Below are 19,408 nucleotides of genomic sequence, written 5' to 3'. Positions count from 1 at the left end.
GCGGCAACGGCGGTGGCTATTAGCTGTTGTCGGACCGAACAAAGGGAAGATGGAGGCAGTAGCTAGGGCACGGCGGTGGTGGCCGTCTGTTTTGCTCGCTGGAGACCGAAGAGGGGTGACGGCCGGCGGCCTTGCTGCCGTCGATCTGAGGAGGGAGAACCGAGTGTCGTCAGCGGCTGTCGCTGCTCCCCGGCGAGCTTCCACGGCGGTGCGGCTGGTTGTTGCTGTCGGCAGCAACCTCGTCGTTTGTCGCTGGGAGTTTGATGGGGGCGGCTGGTCATTGTAGGTGTCGGGTAGGAACAGGAGGCGGCCGTGGCATCGCTGCGGTTGCCGGAGGTGAAGGCAGCGCGGCATATAGCTGTCGTTCGCCGGAGTTCCAGGAGGAGGGAGCGGCGATCTCACCGTTTCCAAGGAGGGAGAATCGGCGGCAGCCTATCTGCTGCAGTCGCCGAGAGAGAGGCCGAGGGAGGCGGCGGCACTCGTCGTCGCCAAGGGGGAAAGAGAGAGCAGGGGGATTCGAGGGAGAAGTGACCGGAGCGGCGCTCGCCGCCGGGAGTGGTGGGCGTGCGGCCGTGAGTCCGAGAGGGAGAGATAGAGCAGTCGAGAGGGAGAGAGAGCAGTCGTGAGATGAGAGATAAGAGAGGGTGTGCGGCTGATAGGGAGAAGATAGAGAAGGGTTGGGGGTGTTGGGCTTTGGAGTGGGCTTGAGCATATGGGCCGAAAATTTTAAAGGTTGGGCTTTGTTATTTCCTTATTTGGGCCGAGTATTTGGGCCGATTTTTATGAGTGATGGGCTTCGATTTTTAAATAAATTTGGGCTGCGATTTTTAAAAGCTTGGACCGATTTTTAATTTTATTTAGCTGGGCCCGATTTATTTTATTCAGTCTGGGCCATTCATATTTTATTGAGTTGGGCCTCATCTTTTAAATTTATATGGGCTATTATTTATTTAAGCATGAGCTCTATTTCATCTATTTAAATGGCTTCCCTATTTTATTTAATTAGACTATTAATTAGTTTGATTAATTATTTTAAAGACTTTGGATTGCCTTCAATTAATTAAATTGGGCTTTCTTATTTTTAATTAATTGAACTATTATTAGTTTGATTAATTTATTTAAAGGATAATTTTTATAATAATATTAAATTATTATTAAGTGCATATTTTAAGTAATTACTTATCATATGCTAAGCATGACATGACATTTCATTTGCATCATGAAATAAAAAGTATTTATGATTTAATTGGTTTTATTTATAATTCCAATTATTAAAGAAAGATGAGTAAGAATATTGTTGGTGTTCTTAACTCAAGAGAAATGTTTTTAATTATTTATTCATTAAAAACCCGGCTAAGTGAATCATAGAATGTTAAGCACTACACCATGACTTAAGATTAGATTCAAGGAGACCTATTAAGAATAGAATTTCTTGTAGGCTTTGTGGACCAAGGGGATTAGCACTGTTTTCCCAAGACAGGTTATGTGATTATGATCTTCAGGCTTTGCCTATCCAGGTGGGCATTACTTTTACTATACGTATATAGAGATCCCCTGCGTGTCGTAGGCCTCTTATACGAATATATGCATGAGATGATTTTAACTGTTAATTTCAGTTTATTATTATGCCCAAATGATAAATGACTCTTATGAAATGAAAATGAAATGTTCATGAAATGAAATGAAATGAAATGTTTATGAAATGATTGACTGCCAAAAATGTTTATGTTTTTATATGTATCCTATCTGTGTTGGTTCGCCAACTTTAAAGGAAATCCAATTGGGATCCTATGCTAGACAAAGGTCGCTAGCTAGGGTTAACGTGTACACTCATGGAGACCGCGAGTCGCTTGCGACCGGTCTTGGCGTCCGTGGTAAGGAGGCCTCCTTCCCGGCGCGTGACAGAAAGGAACAGATATGGATCATATGAAGGAAAATGATCGGCCGATCGACTTTATGAAAATGAAAGAAATATTTTAGTAAGCGCAGGTCATTTAAGAAAACCCCTGTGTGTTACTGTTATGGCAGTTCAATTTATATATGTATGCATGAATGTATTTTCGGCTATGCCCACTGAGTATTTTTATACTCAGCCCTGCATGTATTTCTAAATGTGCAGGTTGAGCAGTTGATGGAATGGAATGATGTTGAGCGGGTGTTCCTTTGACATTTCAAGAAATGTAACCTTGAGTATACATCTTCATATGTATATCTCACACGTTTTCCGCTGCAAAACACTTGATTAGGATAGCTCTATGATATGAAGTTGTGATACGTGTTATTGGGTAACCACCTTAATCAGTTCTCAATTATGTGTATCCAAATAATCATATATGATCCTAGCATTTTATCTATGAGTGACATTTCCATATACTTTAATGTTAAGTAATTGTCCATTTCCATTTCTTATTGTTCACCCCAAGTCATAACCCCGGTTAACCCGTCATTGGGATAGTGGGCTGTGACAGTAGACCAGAGGAAAACCATGATAACCGCCGAGGGGCAGCAGAGGTTCGGTTACCTCCCTTCCCATACCGAAGAGAAGTACATATGATTTTTGGGGAAAATGGGATTCCAACATCCAATAGGGCCAAGAAACAAGTTGTACGCGCAGTGAAATCAGGGTACTATCCCAAGCACGTGATTGAGATCACTGGGCGCGGCAGAGGAGCCAGTCATCAGCTTCGGGGCAGAGGACCTGAGAACGCTTATGTATCCGCACGACGATGCGCTGGTGATCACAGTTGACATAGCCGGTTGCATTGTCCATTGCGTCTTCGTGGACTTGGGCAGTGCGGTGAACATTTTATATCTGGAGTATCTCTAGAACATGGGAGTCGAGGCCCACATTGAACCAACGAAACGCCCCGATATTTGGGTTTGGAGGAGAAATGATTATGCCGATAGGTTTTGTGGAGTTGTCGCTAAGTCTTGGCAACGCGGATGCCAGCAAAACCAGGGTAATACGATTCCTGGTAGTGGGTATGCCGAAACCATCCTACAACGTGATACTCGGCCGCCCTGCCTTGACGACGTTCAGAGCAATCATCTCCATGTTCCACCTAAAGATGAAATTCCCCATCGGTGGGGGAAGAGTGAGAGAAGTATGGGGCGACCAAAAAATGTCGAAAGCGTGCCATGTGCAGATGCTTACACACTCTTCGGGGCAGAAAAGGGAAAGAATAACAGAGGGATCAGACGCTCGGAAAAAAGGGAAAGTGTGCGAAATCACTGCTCCGGTAGAGGAGCGACAGGAGTTGGCGGAGTTGTTAAAAGATCGGGACAGTACAGAGAAATCCGCTCTGGTCTCCACTAGCGATGTTTGTAATATGATAGAATTATTTCCTGGGCGAGAAGGTTTCCAAACCAAGATTGGGTCTTCCATGAATGACCAAACCAGAGAAGAGTTAATCAGCTGCCTTAGGAGAAATGCGGACGTGTTTGCCTTCAGCACAACCGATCTGAAGGGAATAGACAGAGAGTTGGCGGAACACTACCTTAATGTGGATCCTAAGATCAAACCGGTGAAACAAAGAATAAGGCATTTCGGTGCTGAGAAAGACGCTGCGATTAGGGAACAGGTCCAAGGGCTGCTGGACGCGGGCCATATCGAAGAAGTACAGTATCCAGAGTGGATATCGAACGCCGTGATGGTGGCAAAGAAAATAAACACCTGGCGTATGTGCGATGGATTCTAGGGATTTAAATGCCGCCTGCCCCAAGGACCACTATCCTCTGCCGAGGATCGATCAGCTTATGGACTCCACTTCGGGGTGTGCCTTATTGTCAATGATGGATGCGTACCAGGGATACCATCAAGTGAAAATGAACAGAGGGGACATCGCTAAAACAGCTTTTGTCGTTTGCTGCGGGGTTTTTGGTTGGAGGAGCATGCCGTTTGGGTTGAAAAATGCGGGGGCTACCTACCAGCGAATGATGGAAAAAGTTTTCAAGGAACAACTCTCCAAAAACATATCGGTATATGTTGATGATATGCTTGTGCGCAGCGTCAGAGCGGAGGACCATGTCTCTGATCTGGAAGAGGTTTTCATGGTGATCAGAAATCATCGGCTCATGCTCAACCCGGCGAAGTGCACCTTTGGGGTTACCACGGGAAAATTCTTGGGATACAAAGTCACTCCTGTGGGAATCGAAGTCAATACCGACAAGGTCAAAGCCATTATGGATATGACCCCACCCAGAGGAATCAAGGAAGTACAGACTCTGAATGGGCGGATCACTGCTCTGAGCAAGTTCATCTCACGGTCAGCAGAACGAAGTTTGCCATTTTTCAAAATATTGAGGAAGGGTACTAAATTTCGGTGGACAGCGGAATGCCGAATAGCTTTTGAGGATCTCAAGGCCTACTTAGCGGAGCTCCCAACTCTGACTAAGCCAGTCCCGGGAGAGACATTGTACTTATACATAGCAGTGGGAAAAGAGTTAGTCAGTTCTGTGCTTATCAGAGAGGAAGAGAGTCATCAGAAACCAATTTAATTCGTCAGCAGGATCGTTCAGGGCCCTGAGTTGAATTACTCCGAGATTGAAAAGGCTGCTCTGGCAGTCATGGTCACGGCACGAAAATTGAGGCCCTATTTTTTATCATATCGGGTAGTGGTGCGAACTGCTTTACCTATCAGGCAGGTGTTGTGGCGTCCAGATTTGTCGGGGAGAATGGTGAAGTGGGCCGTGGAACTAGGGGAGTACGACGTGGAATATGAGCCAAGGATGGCTATTAAGGCGCAGGCCCTTGCAGACTTCATTCAAGAAACTACTCGTCCGCCCGGTACAAGAGTTCTGGATAGCTTTTGTGGATGGGTCAGTCACAAAGGAGGGATGCGGAATTGGTGTGTATATTGTTTCCCCAAGCTCGGATGTATACCAATTCGCCATAAAATTTACTTGCAAAATGTCCAACAACGAGGCTGAGTACGAGGCTGTGGTCAGAGGAGCGCACATTTTGTCGGAGCTGCGGGCAGAATGTGTCATCATCATAACTGATTCCCAGTTGGTGGCCCAACAATTCTCTGGAGGTTACCATATAAAAGAACATAGGATGAAAGCATACCACTGCAAGGTCAATGAACTGAAGCAAAGATTTATGGAGTTTAAAATCGAGCAGATTTCCCGGGAAGAGAATACAAAGGCAGACTTGTTGGAGCGAATGGCCAGCGCAGTGGAACAGACGTGGAGCGATGAGATTACGCTGCTCTGCAATACCAGAGAAATGAGGACTTCACAGGTCTTTTCAGTGGAAATTCGGGATGATTGGCGGGCCCCAATTATACACTTTCTTAAAACAGGGGAACGGTTGAGCAAAGAATCAAATCAAAGGGCTCGATACGAGAATTATTGCTTGATCAATGATCAACTCTACAAACGATCTTTCACCCACCCTTTATTAAAATGCTTATCTCCCGAAGAGGCTAATTTTGCTTTAAAAGAAATTCATGCAGGTTGCTGTGGTGGTCACACGGGATTTAGAGATCTCGTACGAAAAAATCATTCGGGCAGGGTTTTATTGGCCAAATATCAACAAAGATGCCAGGGAATTCTTCCGCAAATGCGAGGCTTGCCAGAGACATGCTGGGAAAATCAATGTCTCAGGAGAAACCATGGGGGTCATGTACGCGGCATGCCCATTTGACAAATAGGGCATAGACATCGTCGGGAAATTGCCCACTGACACCAGGGGGCAAGTGTTTTCTCATCGTGGCAGTGGATTACTTCTCCAAGTGGGTGGAAGCTGAGGCTGTGGCAAAAATTGACGAAGTGACAGTGGAGCGATTCATCTGGCGAAACATATGTTGCCGATATGGAGTCCCCAGAATCATCATGTCAGACAATGGAACTCAATTTACTGGGCAGAGGATCGCCGATTTATGTGATCGAATGGACATCACCCAACGTTTTGTGTCCGTGGCTCATCCCCAAGCAAATGGGCAAGTGGAGTTGGCAAACAAATCAATATGCGAGGGAATCAAGAAGCAGCTGAATCAAAGCAAAGGGAAATGGGTCGAGGAGTTGGATACTGTCCTTTGGGCCTACCGAACTAGCCCAAAGACAGCAAACGGAGAGGCGCCTTTCACCTTGATATATGGATCCAATGCAGTAATACCAGCAGAGGCCATATTGGAATCATATCGCATCACAACTTACAACACAGAGCAAAACTCGGAACTCCGCAAAGCAGAGCTTGACCTGGTAGAAGCACAGAGAGATGAAGCTCAAGTCAGAGCAGCGAAGTATAAAAGCATCATCAAGGCAGGATACGACAAGAGAGTCAAAGCAAGGAAGCTAGCTAAGGGTGATTTAATCCTCAAAAGGGCCGATGCATTGAAGCCAGTAGGGAAATTTGAACCTAATTGGGAAGGGCCCTTCATCATAACTGAGGTCTTGGGCGGCGGAGCGTACACTCTGTCGGATCCAGACGGCAGAGCTCTCCCCAGACCATGGAATATCAACACCTTGAAAAAGGTTCTATGTATAATGTTATTTGATGACATGACAAATTGTAGACCGAATACTCTTTTTCCCCACATGGGTTTTAACGAGGTTCGGGGCCATGATATCAATAAAATCGGATACGTGGTTCTAGGGAATTCCCTGATGTTGACTCATTTACTTTAAGTTATTGCTTTCCAAGTTGCATATTTTACTTAACATGTTCATGCAGAGCATTGCATATGACACCAGAGGGGGGAGTAGGGTATATACCCACAATTCACAAATTTAATACCAATTGCTAAGCAAGCTAAGGGAAAAAAGGGAAAAACAAATTCAAATTGCTACTTACCAAGTCGAGGGAAAAGCAAACATCAAAGGCGGATCAAATGAATCACTTGAATCGTAAGCCGCGAAAGTTGGTCGCACCCCCCGGGTCTTCCATGCTCCGCGCAGAGGGTTACTATTTAACCGTAACCCACGAAAGTTGGTTGCGCCCCCCGGGCCTTCCATGCTCCGTGCAGGGTGTTCTCTTAATCGTAAGCCGCGAAAGTTGGTTGCACCCCCCGAGTCTTCCATGCTCCGCGCAGAGGGTTACTGTTGAATCGTAAGCCGCGAAAGTTGGTTGCACCCCCCGGGTCTTCCATGCTCCGCGCAGAGGGTTACTGTTGAATCGTAAGCCGCGAAAGTTGGTTGCACCCCCCGGGTCTTCCATGCTCCGCGCAGAGGATTACTGTTGAATCGTAAGCCGCGAAAGTTGGTTGCACCCCTCGGGTCTTTCATGCTCCGCGCAGAGGGTTACTGTTGAATCGTAAGCCGCAAAAGTTGGTTGCACCCCCCGGGTCTTCCATGCTCCGCGCAGAGGATTACTGTTGAATCGTAAGCCGCAAAAGTTGGTTGCACCCCCCGGGTCTTCCATGCTCCGCGCAGAGGGTTTCTGTTGAATCGTAAGCCGCGAAAGTTGGTTGCACCCCCCGGATCTTCCATGCTCCGCGCAGAGTGTTCCAGTCGACAAGAAGAGAACCAGCAAAGGAATTGCTGGAAGCAAAAAGTCAGAGGAATCCCCGAAGATAAGTCAGAGAAATCCCCGCGGGAGGAGACAGAGAAAACCACAAGGGAGGAGTCAGGGAAATCATTTGGAGGGACCATCCAGAAGAATCATTCCGAGAAGCCAAACGTGAAGAATAACCAGAGAAACCACTCAAAGGGAAGCCAACCAGAGGAATCATAAACACTTCGACAAAAAATATAATAATCCTACTTCACACGGAAGAAACAACTGCCACACCTTGAAGTTTCAAAGTACAAGCTCATATTAACAGTAACAGTAAAACAATGCGAATGAGAGATTGATGCAAAGCCAGAACAAAAATCAAAAGGAGACAGAAGTCATGAAGAAAATTCATTGATAACGCCAAAGCGGCAAAAGCTGTACAGTATGATCAAAATAACATAAAGTGTTTACAAAGTTAAGATTATAAGAACTCTGAAAGCAAAAGGGAGAATAAAGCGGACGCAGTCAGGAGGGAGGAGCAGGAGCAGGGGTAGTGGAGTCCGGAGGAGCAGAGGCCGAGATGAGTGGAGCTAATGGACCAGCAGGAGCGGCAGCTTCAGAAGCCTCGCCAGAGGGACCCCCTTCTTCAAACACCGGCAAAGTGCCCGAATCCCTCACCGCAGGGAGACGAGCCTCCACGTCAATCAACTTTAACGCCTCTTGGGTATATGTTGTTTCATCTTTATACAGGGCGTAAAGCTGATCAACGGCTGCAGAGGAGGACGCACGGTCTTCGAAGTAGAAGGCCTTAAAGCCAGAGGGCAGAGGAGGCTCCAGGCCAAACTGCGAGAACCCCAGAGGACCAACACCAGCCTGGCCCCTCAGTTGATTCACGAATTTCGTCAGGGAAGCACAGAAGGAAGGCCAGTATACAGGGGCAGTGGGTGCCGGTTCAGAGCAGACCCCAAAGGCGAATTGGGGAAGGGCCTTCTCCAGGACCGGATACCACCACCCTGGCTTCTCTGGGGACTCGGCAGTGATGCCCAGCAACCTGTTCAGATCTTCATCCTTGATGTGATCCATCAGAGCTCCCATGTCCAGGGCATCGGCTTGCTCCGCTGATGCTCCCAATAACTCCGTCGTCTTCACAGATATTTCTTTTATCACGTGGGCGAAGATTTGGGAAAAGCCCTCAAGATAGTCCGGAGTCCGCTGAAAGGCCGCCAAAGTACCTTCGAACATCATACCCAGGAATTGTTGGCCCTGGGGAGAGAGGAAGAACTCCAGGCGCTGGTCCCTGGCCCCCATCACATAGCCCCGATTCTGGGCACCCTCGCAAGCTGCCTTTCAGTTGCGCCGGGATTCCCGGTGCTCCTCCAGATACCTCATTCGGAATCGGACGATATTATCATACCCCTCTTTCTTGGCCCTTTCCAGTTCAGAGGCCAGAGAGGCCTTCTCCACCTCGGCCTGGGCAAGTTTTGCCTTCAGCTCAGCCACATCTGCCTCGGCCTTGCTGTATTGCTCCACCATGCCCGCGACCTCTTCATCGCGACTCGCCGTCCGCTCCTTCTCTTTCTCCAGGTCCTTCTCCACTGCATCGTAGTCATCGATGCACTGGATGGCCTCGCCCACACGGGACTCCAGCTGTAGAGAAACGAAGGGAAAAGCGTCAGAGCAGAGAAATCAAAAGGTTAGTAATAAAATCGTTTAAACAAGGTAAAAATGCAGGGTACCTGAAGAGCCAATTGGCTGAGCTGGTTAGCCAATGTCGCCCGTTTCAATTTGCCTGTGGTCTCCCTATCCTTAGGATGGATATGAGAAAGCAAAGTGCGGACGAAGTGTCGCCCCTTTAGGGACGAGATTGGCCTGGAGCCAGAAGCCCCTGATTCCCCTGCGGGCAGGGCCGGAACCTTACTCCCCTCAGCATCCACGGAGGCAGCCTCCGCTCCACCTGCTGACCCAACCTCTGGGTCCACGAGTCTGTCGGCCTTGCTAGGGTCCTTCTTGCGTCGTTTCTCTGCAAGGGCCTGCACGGCGGCCTTCCTCTTCTGTTGGATTTGACGAGAAGCGGGAGTCGGGATGTCCCGGACCAAGGCGGAGATGGAAAGGTCGTCATCAACGTCCACCACAGGAATGGCGGACTCTCTGCCAGCTCCGCCAGAGCCAGAGCCACCAGCCCCCTGGCTGTCGGGGCTGAACAAGGTCAGCACTTCCATATTTTTCCCCTTGCCAGGGGGGAAACGCTGCACGGGCGTAGTCTCCTCGGGAGCATCAATCACCATCCGGGAGATGTCTAGCCCAGGATCTGCGGGCTGCTCAGAGCCTTGCCCCTCATCGCCAGAGGGACGATCAGACAGGAGTGTGGCTCGGCACTTTGATCTCCACGACATCCCTGCGAACAAAGACAACTTTATCAACAAGAACTAAGGTAATAATAATTTGTGCATACCTACTAACGTTTAATTTTACCTATAGATCCGCGGGGATATAAAGGAAACAAGCCGGTGGCAGCTAGGGCCTGATTATTCTCAGCTATCTCTTTACAAGGGAAGGGATCCTCTCTATTCATAGTATTAAGGGAGCTTATTATCCCTAAGTTAAAATTGCTGGGTTTTCCCGGAGCGGGGGGCTTATAACTAGTCCGAGATTCATGCCACTGCAGTTCGTGGGCACCATACTGGCGCCAGGTGCCCCTATTAGTTTTTACAAAACAATAAAAGGACATAAAGCCCTTATCATGAGAGTTGAGGGAATTAAGGAAGGAGGTGGGATAGGTCTTACGGGTAGCAAAACTATACAAGGGGTTGCCCTGCCATCTAAGGGTTTGGGTCTGGAGGAATAGTTTGGTGGTGTCTTGGACACCGTAGGCTGTGCAAAGGATGTGGAAGGCAAACAGCCTCCGAAGAGTAGAAGGGGCCACCTGGAAGAAAGGGACGTGGAAATGGTTGCAAACATCCACTAGGAGAGCAGGGGGGAAGCCTTAAACCAGCTTCTATTTGGGCTCGGAAGAGGGGGATTTTATTCATGTGTAGTTTGCTGAAAGGCTCGGAGGCCTTGGAATAAGGCTCGAAGGTTCAGCCCTCCGGACGTCTACATTTCTCGAACATCCGTTCCATCTCCGCAAAACCTAACCGGGAGGCAGGAATAGTTTTGGGAGTCCTGGGGGTAGGGGGAGGAGATTCAGAGGCAGCTGGAGAATCCCGGGGAGTGGCGGGCTCGACAGAAAGGGGAGCAACCGAGGGGTCCTGGGGAGGAGAAGAAGGCGGAGTAGCCTGAGGAGAGGGAGAGGGAGAAGGCAGGGTTGGGCGCCGGAGGTAGAGGCCATGATCGGAAAAACTTAAAAATCTTAGGGTTTTCACGCTCAATCAGAGCACCAACAATTTCAAAAATACTCTACACTAAATACAAGTATCGGGGGAGGAGGGTATGCGATTTACCTAAGTCAAATACTCTTTAGGGTCGACAGAAAGGACTGGAGCGGAAAGGTCGCAAGGTAATCGCCGGAGCAGGAGGAAGATCGCCGGAAAATCGCGAGGAAATTATGCGGAATAAAAATGGAGAAAATGAACAGTAAGGATTTGAACCGCCTAAGTATAACATACGCGGGCAATCACTAACTAGCGGGATGAGCGACACGTGGCACTGGGAAAATAATCGACGGTCAAGGATTTTTACGGGGAGGCGAAAGGACACGAGGATTAAAAAATAACCTCGAAGTACGGAAAAGCATACTGTGAAGGGACGGGCATTTAATGCGGATGACGTCAGCCACGCGGGCGAACACTATGACTAGATTACTCTGATCCAGAGCGAACTAGTCAGACCAGAGGGGGGAGTAGCTGATGAGGAGTAATATATGCAGAGCAGAGGAATGACCTTTATCAGGGAAACGGACCTCGCCAGAGGAACGGATGCCGTCAGAGAAACGGTTTTGGTCAGAGAAACGGGCCTTGTCAGAGGAACGGTCTTCATTAGAGAAATGGCCTCTGTCAGAGAAGTCACCCCCGCCAGAGGAATGGCTTTCGCCAGAGAAATCACCAAAAGAGCGGAGAAATCTCCTGACTAAGGGCAAATTTACTATTATATCCTCGACCACACGGGGCGCATGTTTTAGCAATGAATTTACTATTTTGCCATTAGCTTGTAATCTATAAATAGACATGCATACGCACTTTGTAAACTACGTTATCTTCACTTGCAATACTATAGCAATCAGACTTTCGTGCTCTCAACTTTGTTTTTCTCTCTCGATTTTCCAAACAACACTAGGTATAATTTGTAATTCGACAACAAATCACCGATTAAATCTGTATACGTTCGATTATAATTCACCACCAGCCTTTAGGTGCACAACCAAAAACGACTAACTCATTACTTTCTATCCTTGATCATTTCTTTAGTTTTGTAAGTAATTCTATTTTAGGGATATAATCATACAAGAGCGTCGTTAATTTATTGATTTTTCGGAGTTGTAAAATGTTTGTTTAATTAAAACGCAAATTCTCCTGTCAGCCCGATCTGACCGCGCCCGACCCGGTTAGCCCGGCCCTACTCAAACCCTAGACACACAATCACTCATCTTTTCCTTCTCTCTCTTATCTCTTTTTTCTCCCTCCTAAAGAGCAACAGCAGATCTCGCTACCGCCTACTTTACCGGAGAGATGCAGCACGACCTTCTCGTCACCATCATCACCTCCGACTGGTGCTGCTGATCCTCCACAACTGGTGGTGCGCACGCTTGGCGACGTCCTCATCGGGGAAAGAGCACAACAGGGCACTGCGGAGGCGGAGCTTCTCATAGTAAAGGACATGGACGACGGATTGGAGAGGGAGCCACTCATTCTGGTTGCCGCGGGATCTGCTCCGCCTCGAGTAGCCCCAGTCCGATTTCTGCACCGCCGATGTGCGCCTCTGAAACCCTCAATTGCGTCGCAGCAAAGGTTTGGTCGAGATTTCCTGTGCTTGAAGAAGCCGATTTGGCTTCCTTATTCCACAAGTGGTGCTGAATAATGGGTTGAGGGGTGGTGCATGGAAAGCTCTAGTTTGGCCATTTTATGTGGGGATTAGCGTCGTTTGGGTGGTGCCTCACGCTTTTATGATCTGTACAGGGCACACAATTATCCGGCGATTGATATTAAGGGAACATACTAATATGCTACTCCAGACGTGGGATTCTACTCGAGGCCTTGGGATGTGGTCGTCCCTTTTGGGATCATCGCCTTGGTTCTCATCATTTGTTTATGATAAATATTACTTCCGTTCATAAATTTTTTTACTTTTAATTATTTGATGAAGTAATTATTGTAATAAGAAAAAATGACTATTGATATGAATAAAAATAGTATTTAATTTTACTCGTTGGAATTTGTATTTTTAGTTATTTAGTCAAGTAAACATTGTCGTAATAAAAAGTAGTCATTGATATAATGAAATGTAATACTCCCTCCGTCCCGCTATTCATGGCACGTATTCCATTTTGGGTTGTCCCAACATAAATGGCACGTTTCCATTTTGGGAAATAATAAGGGGTCACTTAACTTAATTAATCCCTCTCTAACTATGCTAATTACGGATTTGAAGGGACCCTAAAACCATTCCCTTTTTTTTCATCATTTTCAATTCAGCTCATCATTTTTTTTCTCTCTCTCTCTCTTCGCCGGCTCATCGTCTCCACCACTCTCCCACTCTTCACAACCCCCTTAACACAGAGCCATCGGAGTGCACGACGGCGGAGTGCGCCTCCCACACCGACTCCACCGCCTCCTAGGGCTCGTAGCAGCAGCGACGGCGGAGTGCGCCGTCCACGCCGACTTCACTGCCTCCTAGGGATTGTAGCAGCGGCGACGGCGGAGTGCGCCGCCCACGCTGACTTCATCGCCTCCTAGGGATCGTAGCAGCGGCGACGGCGCGACTCCACAGACTCCAGCGACTTCACACGCCTCTCTGTACGAATCGAGACCTAGATCCCCAATTTTTCTCGCTCAATTCCCGGCGACGATAGCCACGCCCCTGCCTCTCTCTCTCTCTCTCTCCCCCTCTCTATCTCATCCTGTCGGATGGATAACAGCGACTTCACGTTATCGCCGATGCCACCGGCGCTTACGGCCAAACACCTTCCCCTCATTTTTATTGGGTGTTTGCGAATAATTTTGATTTTTATTTTGTTGATTTTATTCAAGAATCTCGTTTATTCTGAAATATGGAATTTCAATCTTACTTGGAAATTGGTTCTGAAATCTTATTTAGTGAATATGGTTCTTGAATTTCGATTTTTGGTTCTGGAATTTGTTGATTTTCGTCGATTTTTGGTTCTGGAAATTGTTGGAATTGTTGGTTCTTAAATTTATCGATTTTCGATTCTGAATTTTGTTGATTCTGGAATTTCGATATTGCTTGAAAATAGGAACAATAAACAATCCCTAAACACAAACTTAAACATATGAATAACACATCTTTTTCACCTAATTTGCTCATTCTTAATCTCCGTGCCGAAAAGCAACGTGCCATGAATAGCGGGACGGAGGGAGTATTTCAAAAATATTACATTTCATAACAATGATATTTTTTTTATTTATAAGAACTTTTACTTTTAGTTATTTGCTCAAGTAATTATTTTTTATAACAAAAGTAATTATTGATATAAAGAAAAATAATGTTATTTTTATTTGCTAGAACTTTTATTCTTAGCTATTTGATCAAGTAATTATTGTTACAATGAAATCATTGAAATGTAATGCTTCTAAATTATTACATTTATTCACGATAATTGTTACTTTTATTCATGAGAATTTATACTTTTAATTATTTGGTCGTGTAATTATTGTAATAAGAAAAAATAATTATTGGTATGACGAAAACTAATGTTATTTTTGGTTAAAAGAACTTATAATTTTAGCTATTTGGTCAAATAACCATTGTCATAAGAAAAAGTAATTGTTGATATAAAGAAAGGTATTATTTTAAAAATATTACTTGTCATCATAACAATAATTGTTATAATACAAAGTAATCATTATTATGAAGAAAAATAATGTTTCTAAATTATCACATTTGTTCACGATAATTGTTACTTTTATTCATTAGAATTTATATTTTTTGTTGTTTGATCAAATAATTATTATTATAAGAAAAAGTAATTATAGTCGTTAGAAAAAATAACCATTTATATGAATAAAGGTAATATTTTAAAAAAATAGAAAAAAAGAAGAAGAAGTAATTACTGTCTTAATAAAAAGTAATTATTCATATGAAGAAATGTAATGTTTTGAAACATTACATTTGTTCAGATTGATTATTACCTTTTTTTCATAACAATAATTACTTTTCAGCCCGCGCCCAACCCACCCAGCCTGCTTTCCCAGCCCGACCCGACCCACGCCCCCAGCCCCGACCTGACTCGGTCTGATGGTCAGGTTGGATGTACATGAGACCAACAACATCCAAGCGGTACACATTTTTAATATAAAGAGAAGGGTTTATAGTTCAATCTTCACCATTCTCCTTCCCCCAATTATAACAAATAAAAAACTAAACACTCTTTAGAGTAATTATATATAAAAAAATTATTTGTAGGGGTAAAAAATTAAGTTTTAAGAGCGAGCCAATATAAAGTTGGACGTTTGTTCAAGTGTTAAAATGTTGTGAGAAACATAAAAATTGTAGGTTTATCTTTTTGGCGAGAGACAATTAAGAGGATGTTTGGCTAAACTTATTTTAAAGAGCTTATAAATTATTGGAGCTTATAAGATGTTTTAAGAACTTATAAGATGTAATTTTAAGAGCTTATAATTTGTCAAAGTGTTTGGATAATTGAGCTTATAAGTTACAGAGAGAATTTTTTCGCTAGAGAGAGAGAAAATTGAAGAAAAATGAATTTGAATGATATATGATTAAAATAATAAATTATAGTTGAAAAATATTTGTAAAAGGATTGTTGCATATGAGATTATAAAAAAATAAGTTGGAATAGATGAACTTATTTTTTGAGGAGCTTATAAGCTCTTGGAGCTTATTTTTGAAGTTTATAAACTGTTTAAGAACTTATTTTGTCAAATACTTTGAAGGAATTTATAAACTCCTAAACAGCTTATAAGCTCCGCCAAACACCCTCAAATATGTTGTAAATTTGTTGGGCGGTACTTGTAAAGAATCACATAAGCCCTCTATGCCGAGACCAATTATGAAGTTGATCCACTAATAATTAGCGAATGCGTCTATTCATTTCAGCAGAGCAGGGAAGTTTGTTTTGGCAAAAATGAGGCCATAATGAATTGATGGGTTGATATAAACTGAATCCCAAGAATTAGAGCCACATAAATCCATCACCAAGTTACATAAACAACTAAAACAAGATAAAATTTGGGCCCAACTCAAAAGAACACACACACAGATGATGAAACTGGGTGTTTCATGGTAGGACCATCTATGAATAATCCAAGCCAACCCACATCCAAACTTGCTTAATTAACAGTTAGCACATCACTTTCTAACAATTTCCATTAAATGCGGGAACTAAAATGGTTCACTCATGGAAATAAAGTAGAATTTACTAAAGAAAATCAAGGTTCAATAAAGACAACTGTAAGAGGAAACTGAATTACGATTTGATGGTATCCCTCATTGGATTCAACTCTTGAATGTACAAACCTCCACACCAAAATTCAGATTATCAGATAGTAAAAAATTGGCTTCCTAAGAGACCTCTGGATGCGCTCTACCAGCACACTTGAGAATTTTGCTAGCGATCAATAAACGACTTGTTCATAAGATCAACAGCTGAATCCATGAACTGCCACCACCATAAAAAATAACTCTATTAATTACAACAAACGTCGTACACTAGTTTTAAGGTGTTTTTTGTTGAGAAAAACAGATATTCAACGTATCCATCTGTTCAAGAACAGAAGCTTTATTTTGACATCATGATAAGGTTGTTTATGGCTTCGCTAGGAATAATGAACAATTAGCGGAGATACCGGTAAAGCCAACTTATTCACTAATTTCCTCAATGATCAATTCCTCTACAAGCTACTCTATATAGTACTCCATATAGAATAGAGCATAAAATATGACATTCTTTCCCTTCTCTAGTATACGTCTAAAAGGAAGCTTTTGTACTGCTATCACATGAGCTAGTTCAGCTTGAACTCTTCAACTTTATGACATACATATATAATAAAAAATCATTTTTTTTTTCTTTTTTTTGTTCATGTTATAATGAAATTTAAATTACTGGAACTTACTTTGCCAATTGACCTGAGTTCTCGTCCAACCGGTTCCATAAACTTCAAGTCCACTTCTATTGGCCATACCTGCAAAAGTAAGAACAAAGGAGACCAACATATCAATGTACAAGTTCAAATGAGACGCTCAAAGAAACTCTTCGAAAAACCAAAGGACACAATGAAATATGGTTTCTCACTGGACAATAAATGTGTTAATTGCAGTAGAAATTCTAGTGATCCAAAAGGTAAATAATCATGATGTTCCTATCCAATACTAAGATATCCCCAGACAGGAGAATCTGGAGATGTTCTATCCACCCAAATCTTTGCATCAACAGCAAAAGCTATACAAAAAGAGCTGAAAGAAACACTTCAATTATATAGAATGCATATTTCTTTTCAACTAGTAGAATATCTAATTTATGCCTCTTTTCCTCAGCATATGTCCACACTCCATGTTAACATTTATGATTCTCAAGGAACTTGAGCTAGGACTAGGAAAGGATGAGTAATACATCGCTCAGGGCCCTTTGATACTCTTATGCTGAGAATATAACTTTAGCCATAGACATATCAATGCCTAAAAATAGATACGGAGGCATAGACAAAGAACTACTATATCGTCCACGGCTCATTCCACTAATTCATGAACAAGATGAACATGTCCCAATTTACTGCAAGATACTCACTCGCATTTGCACATATATCAATCAACACTAATACTATATTAAAACATTCCTCATTACTGCAACTTTTGTCATTTACGCAACAATATGACTATCACCATAATATATGTAAAGGAAGGTCTCAGCAGTAACAGGTAGAATTACTTATTTCCTTCTATTTAATCTATTGCAATCTCACATCAATTGGGTTGCACATGTGCATGCAAAATGAACGATAAAGATATATAATTCCTTTTTCGTATAAAAGGTTTAATAATTCCTTTTTCGTATAAAAGGTTTAACTTGTACTGGAAAAGCAGATGGGCAAGGATCAAGGAGGCACCTTAAGACCAAGTAATTTGATCGGTACAGTTTGCCCAGGCACAATGCAGTCTGGCCCTGCAGATTCAACCACAGCCTCTTTCCCTAGTCCACTCCCAATTGGATTGTCATGCTGAGAAATGAAATCCAAAATTCACAAGATGTTTACCCCAAGAACAAGAGTATATTAGTCTCAAAGCTACCACACCTTTCAAATTATCAAGGAGAACATACATGAAGTAAAAATAAATCACCAGCATTGCAACTTCGCAAGAAAACGCCCCATGATCTCACTACATCCTCGCCTTCCCCCTCCCAGAAGAAGGTTGTTAAATCGCTTATTGGTGAATGTCTACTAGAAAAACTGTAGGACCCTTCTAAATATATATATGAACTCTTAGTGATTGTCAGCAATTGGCCGCCTCTGTTAAATATGAATTAGAATGTTCGGATCTTCCCCTCATCCCTGCTTTCCATTATTAAAAGCATCTGAACCTTTGAATATGTAAAACCTTGTGATGTATAAGAGTTCCAATGCACATTTATAGACATAGAGGATTGTATTAAACCGTGAAAAGTTATATCTTTGTTTCTAATCAATTTCACACCTTATGAAAAGTCCAGGACTACAAGACCAAGAACTGCAAATGCAGACATCTACGAACAAAAAGGTTTGAGTCTTTACATCAAAAAGGATTGTGCCTTTACATCGAAAGAAGACCGCACAGCACAACAAAACTTCAAGAAAGGGACAAATAAATAACACATAAATATGCGCGTATTAATTAATTATACAGTAACAAACCTTCATAACAGAAAGGGCAAATTCAGAATAAGGATTCTGAGGGAGGCGAAGAATGGGAGCGTGATGAATTTTAGGAATAGGTTTTGCAGCCGAGGACGCCCTCCATGGAACATCTTTCTGTAGGGCAGCTCCTTTTACCGACATTCTTTGCGTATATATATGTTTAGAAACTCTGAATTTGTGATGAGCAATTACTGGTTTAGAATGTTTATGAATTCATAATGAAGAATATCCAGTGTGTTTTCTTTTGTGCTGTTGAAGATAAGAATTTGGATTATTTTTAATTGAAGACGAGACTGTCGATGCCTCGATGGGTAGGACTTTTTTTTTTTTTTTGGCGAGGAAGAAGCAACGAGCAGATGTCGCATTTAACTGTTAAAGAAATGAGATTACCGACTTTAGTTTTTTCTTTTCTTTTAGAGAAGGATAGCGATTTTAGCTATGATCTCACATTCTCAGTTTCGTAAACTATAAATAATACTACGGCTCTTCTTACAAAGGCTACAGAAGCACAATGTTACACCTCAAAATATATATAGAGAAAAGACAAGTGAGAACCATTATATAATGTAATACTCTCTTTGTTCCGGTCAAATAGACTTACTTCTTTTGAGCACGAAAATTAAGAAACTTACATTTTAGAAGAAAAATAGTTACTTAAAATTGGAAAATGAGCCTATTATAGTGAAACGTCCCTAAAAAAAATGAGCATATAAGAATGAGACGAAAAGAGTAATAACTAGTATGTCCTCCCGTGCGATGCACGGATCAGCACATTATTTTATACTCCAATTTTTAAAACTTTAAATTATATATATTGTCAAAATGTCATTATTTATGAGTTAAATTAATAGATAACGAAAGCAAGATTTATATTAATTTAAATATTTATTATTCAATGCAGAGTATAATAATGATATTATTAACTCAATAATTATTATATTAAATTTTC

At 43.1% G+C, this 19,408-nt stretch overlaps 2 protein-coding genes and 1 long non-coding RNA gene across 3 annotated transcripts; 1 reads left to right on the top strand and 2 right to left on the bottom strand.

Annotated features, from left to right (window-relative positions):
• The first annotated feature begins 851 nt into the window (after positions 1-851).
• On the top strand, positions 852-2,402 carry LOC130997834 (uncharacterized). Its single transcript, XR_009093228.1, has 2 exons — positions 852-1,517; positions 2,120-2,402. It is a non-coding gene; the product is annotated as an uncharacterized LOC130997834 (long non-coding RNA).
• A 5,491-nt stretch (positions 2,403-7,893) lies between these two features.
• On the bottom strand, positions 7,894-9,952 carry LOC130997833 (uncharacterized). The gene is made up of 2 exons (XM_057923265.1): positions 9,175-9,952; positions 7,894-9,085 (listed from the first exon to the last, which is right to left on the bottom strand). Exons 1-2 carry the CDS (start codon positions 9,829-9,831, stop codon positions 8,786-8,788), a joined length of 957 nt encoding a protein of 318 aa, XP_057779248.1. The 5' UTR covers positions 9,832-9,952; the 3' UTR covers positions 7,894-8,785.
• Positions 9,953-15,971: 6,019 nt separating this feature from the next.
• Positions 15,972-18,939, bottom strand: LOC130997832 (uncharacterized). Its single transcript, XM_057923264.1, has 4 exons — positions 18,457-18,939; positions 17,674-17,784; positions 16,684-16,752; positions 15,972-16,229 (listed from the first exon to the last, which is right to left on the bottom strand). The coding sequence occupies exons 1-4, from the start codon at positions 18,598-18,600 to the stop codon at positions 16,179-16,181; spliced, it is 375 nt and encodes a 124-aa protein (XP_057779247.1). The 5' UTR covers positions 18,601-18,939; the 3' UTR covers positions 15,972-16,178.
• Between the last annotated feature and the right edge of the window lie 469 nt (positions 18,940-19,408).

The sequence above is a fragment of the Salvia miltiorrhiza genome, chromosome 8 (assembly GCF_028751815.1).
Source record: "Salvia miltiorrhiza cultivar Shanhuang (shh) chromosome 8, IMPLAD_Smil_shh, whole genome shotgun sequence".
NCBI lineage: Eukaryota > Viridiplantae > Streptophyta > Magnoliopsida > Lamiales > Lamiaceae > Salvia > Salvia miltiorrhiza.
The sequence above is the reverse complement of the archived record's forward strand: the minus strand, read 5'-3'. Positions and strand labels throughout refer to the sequence as shown.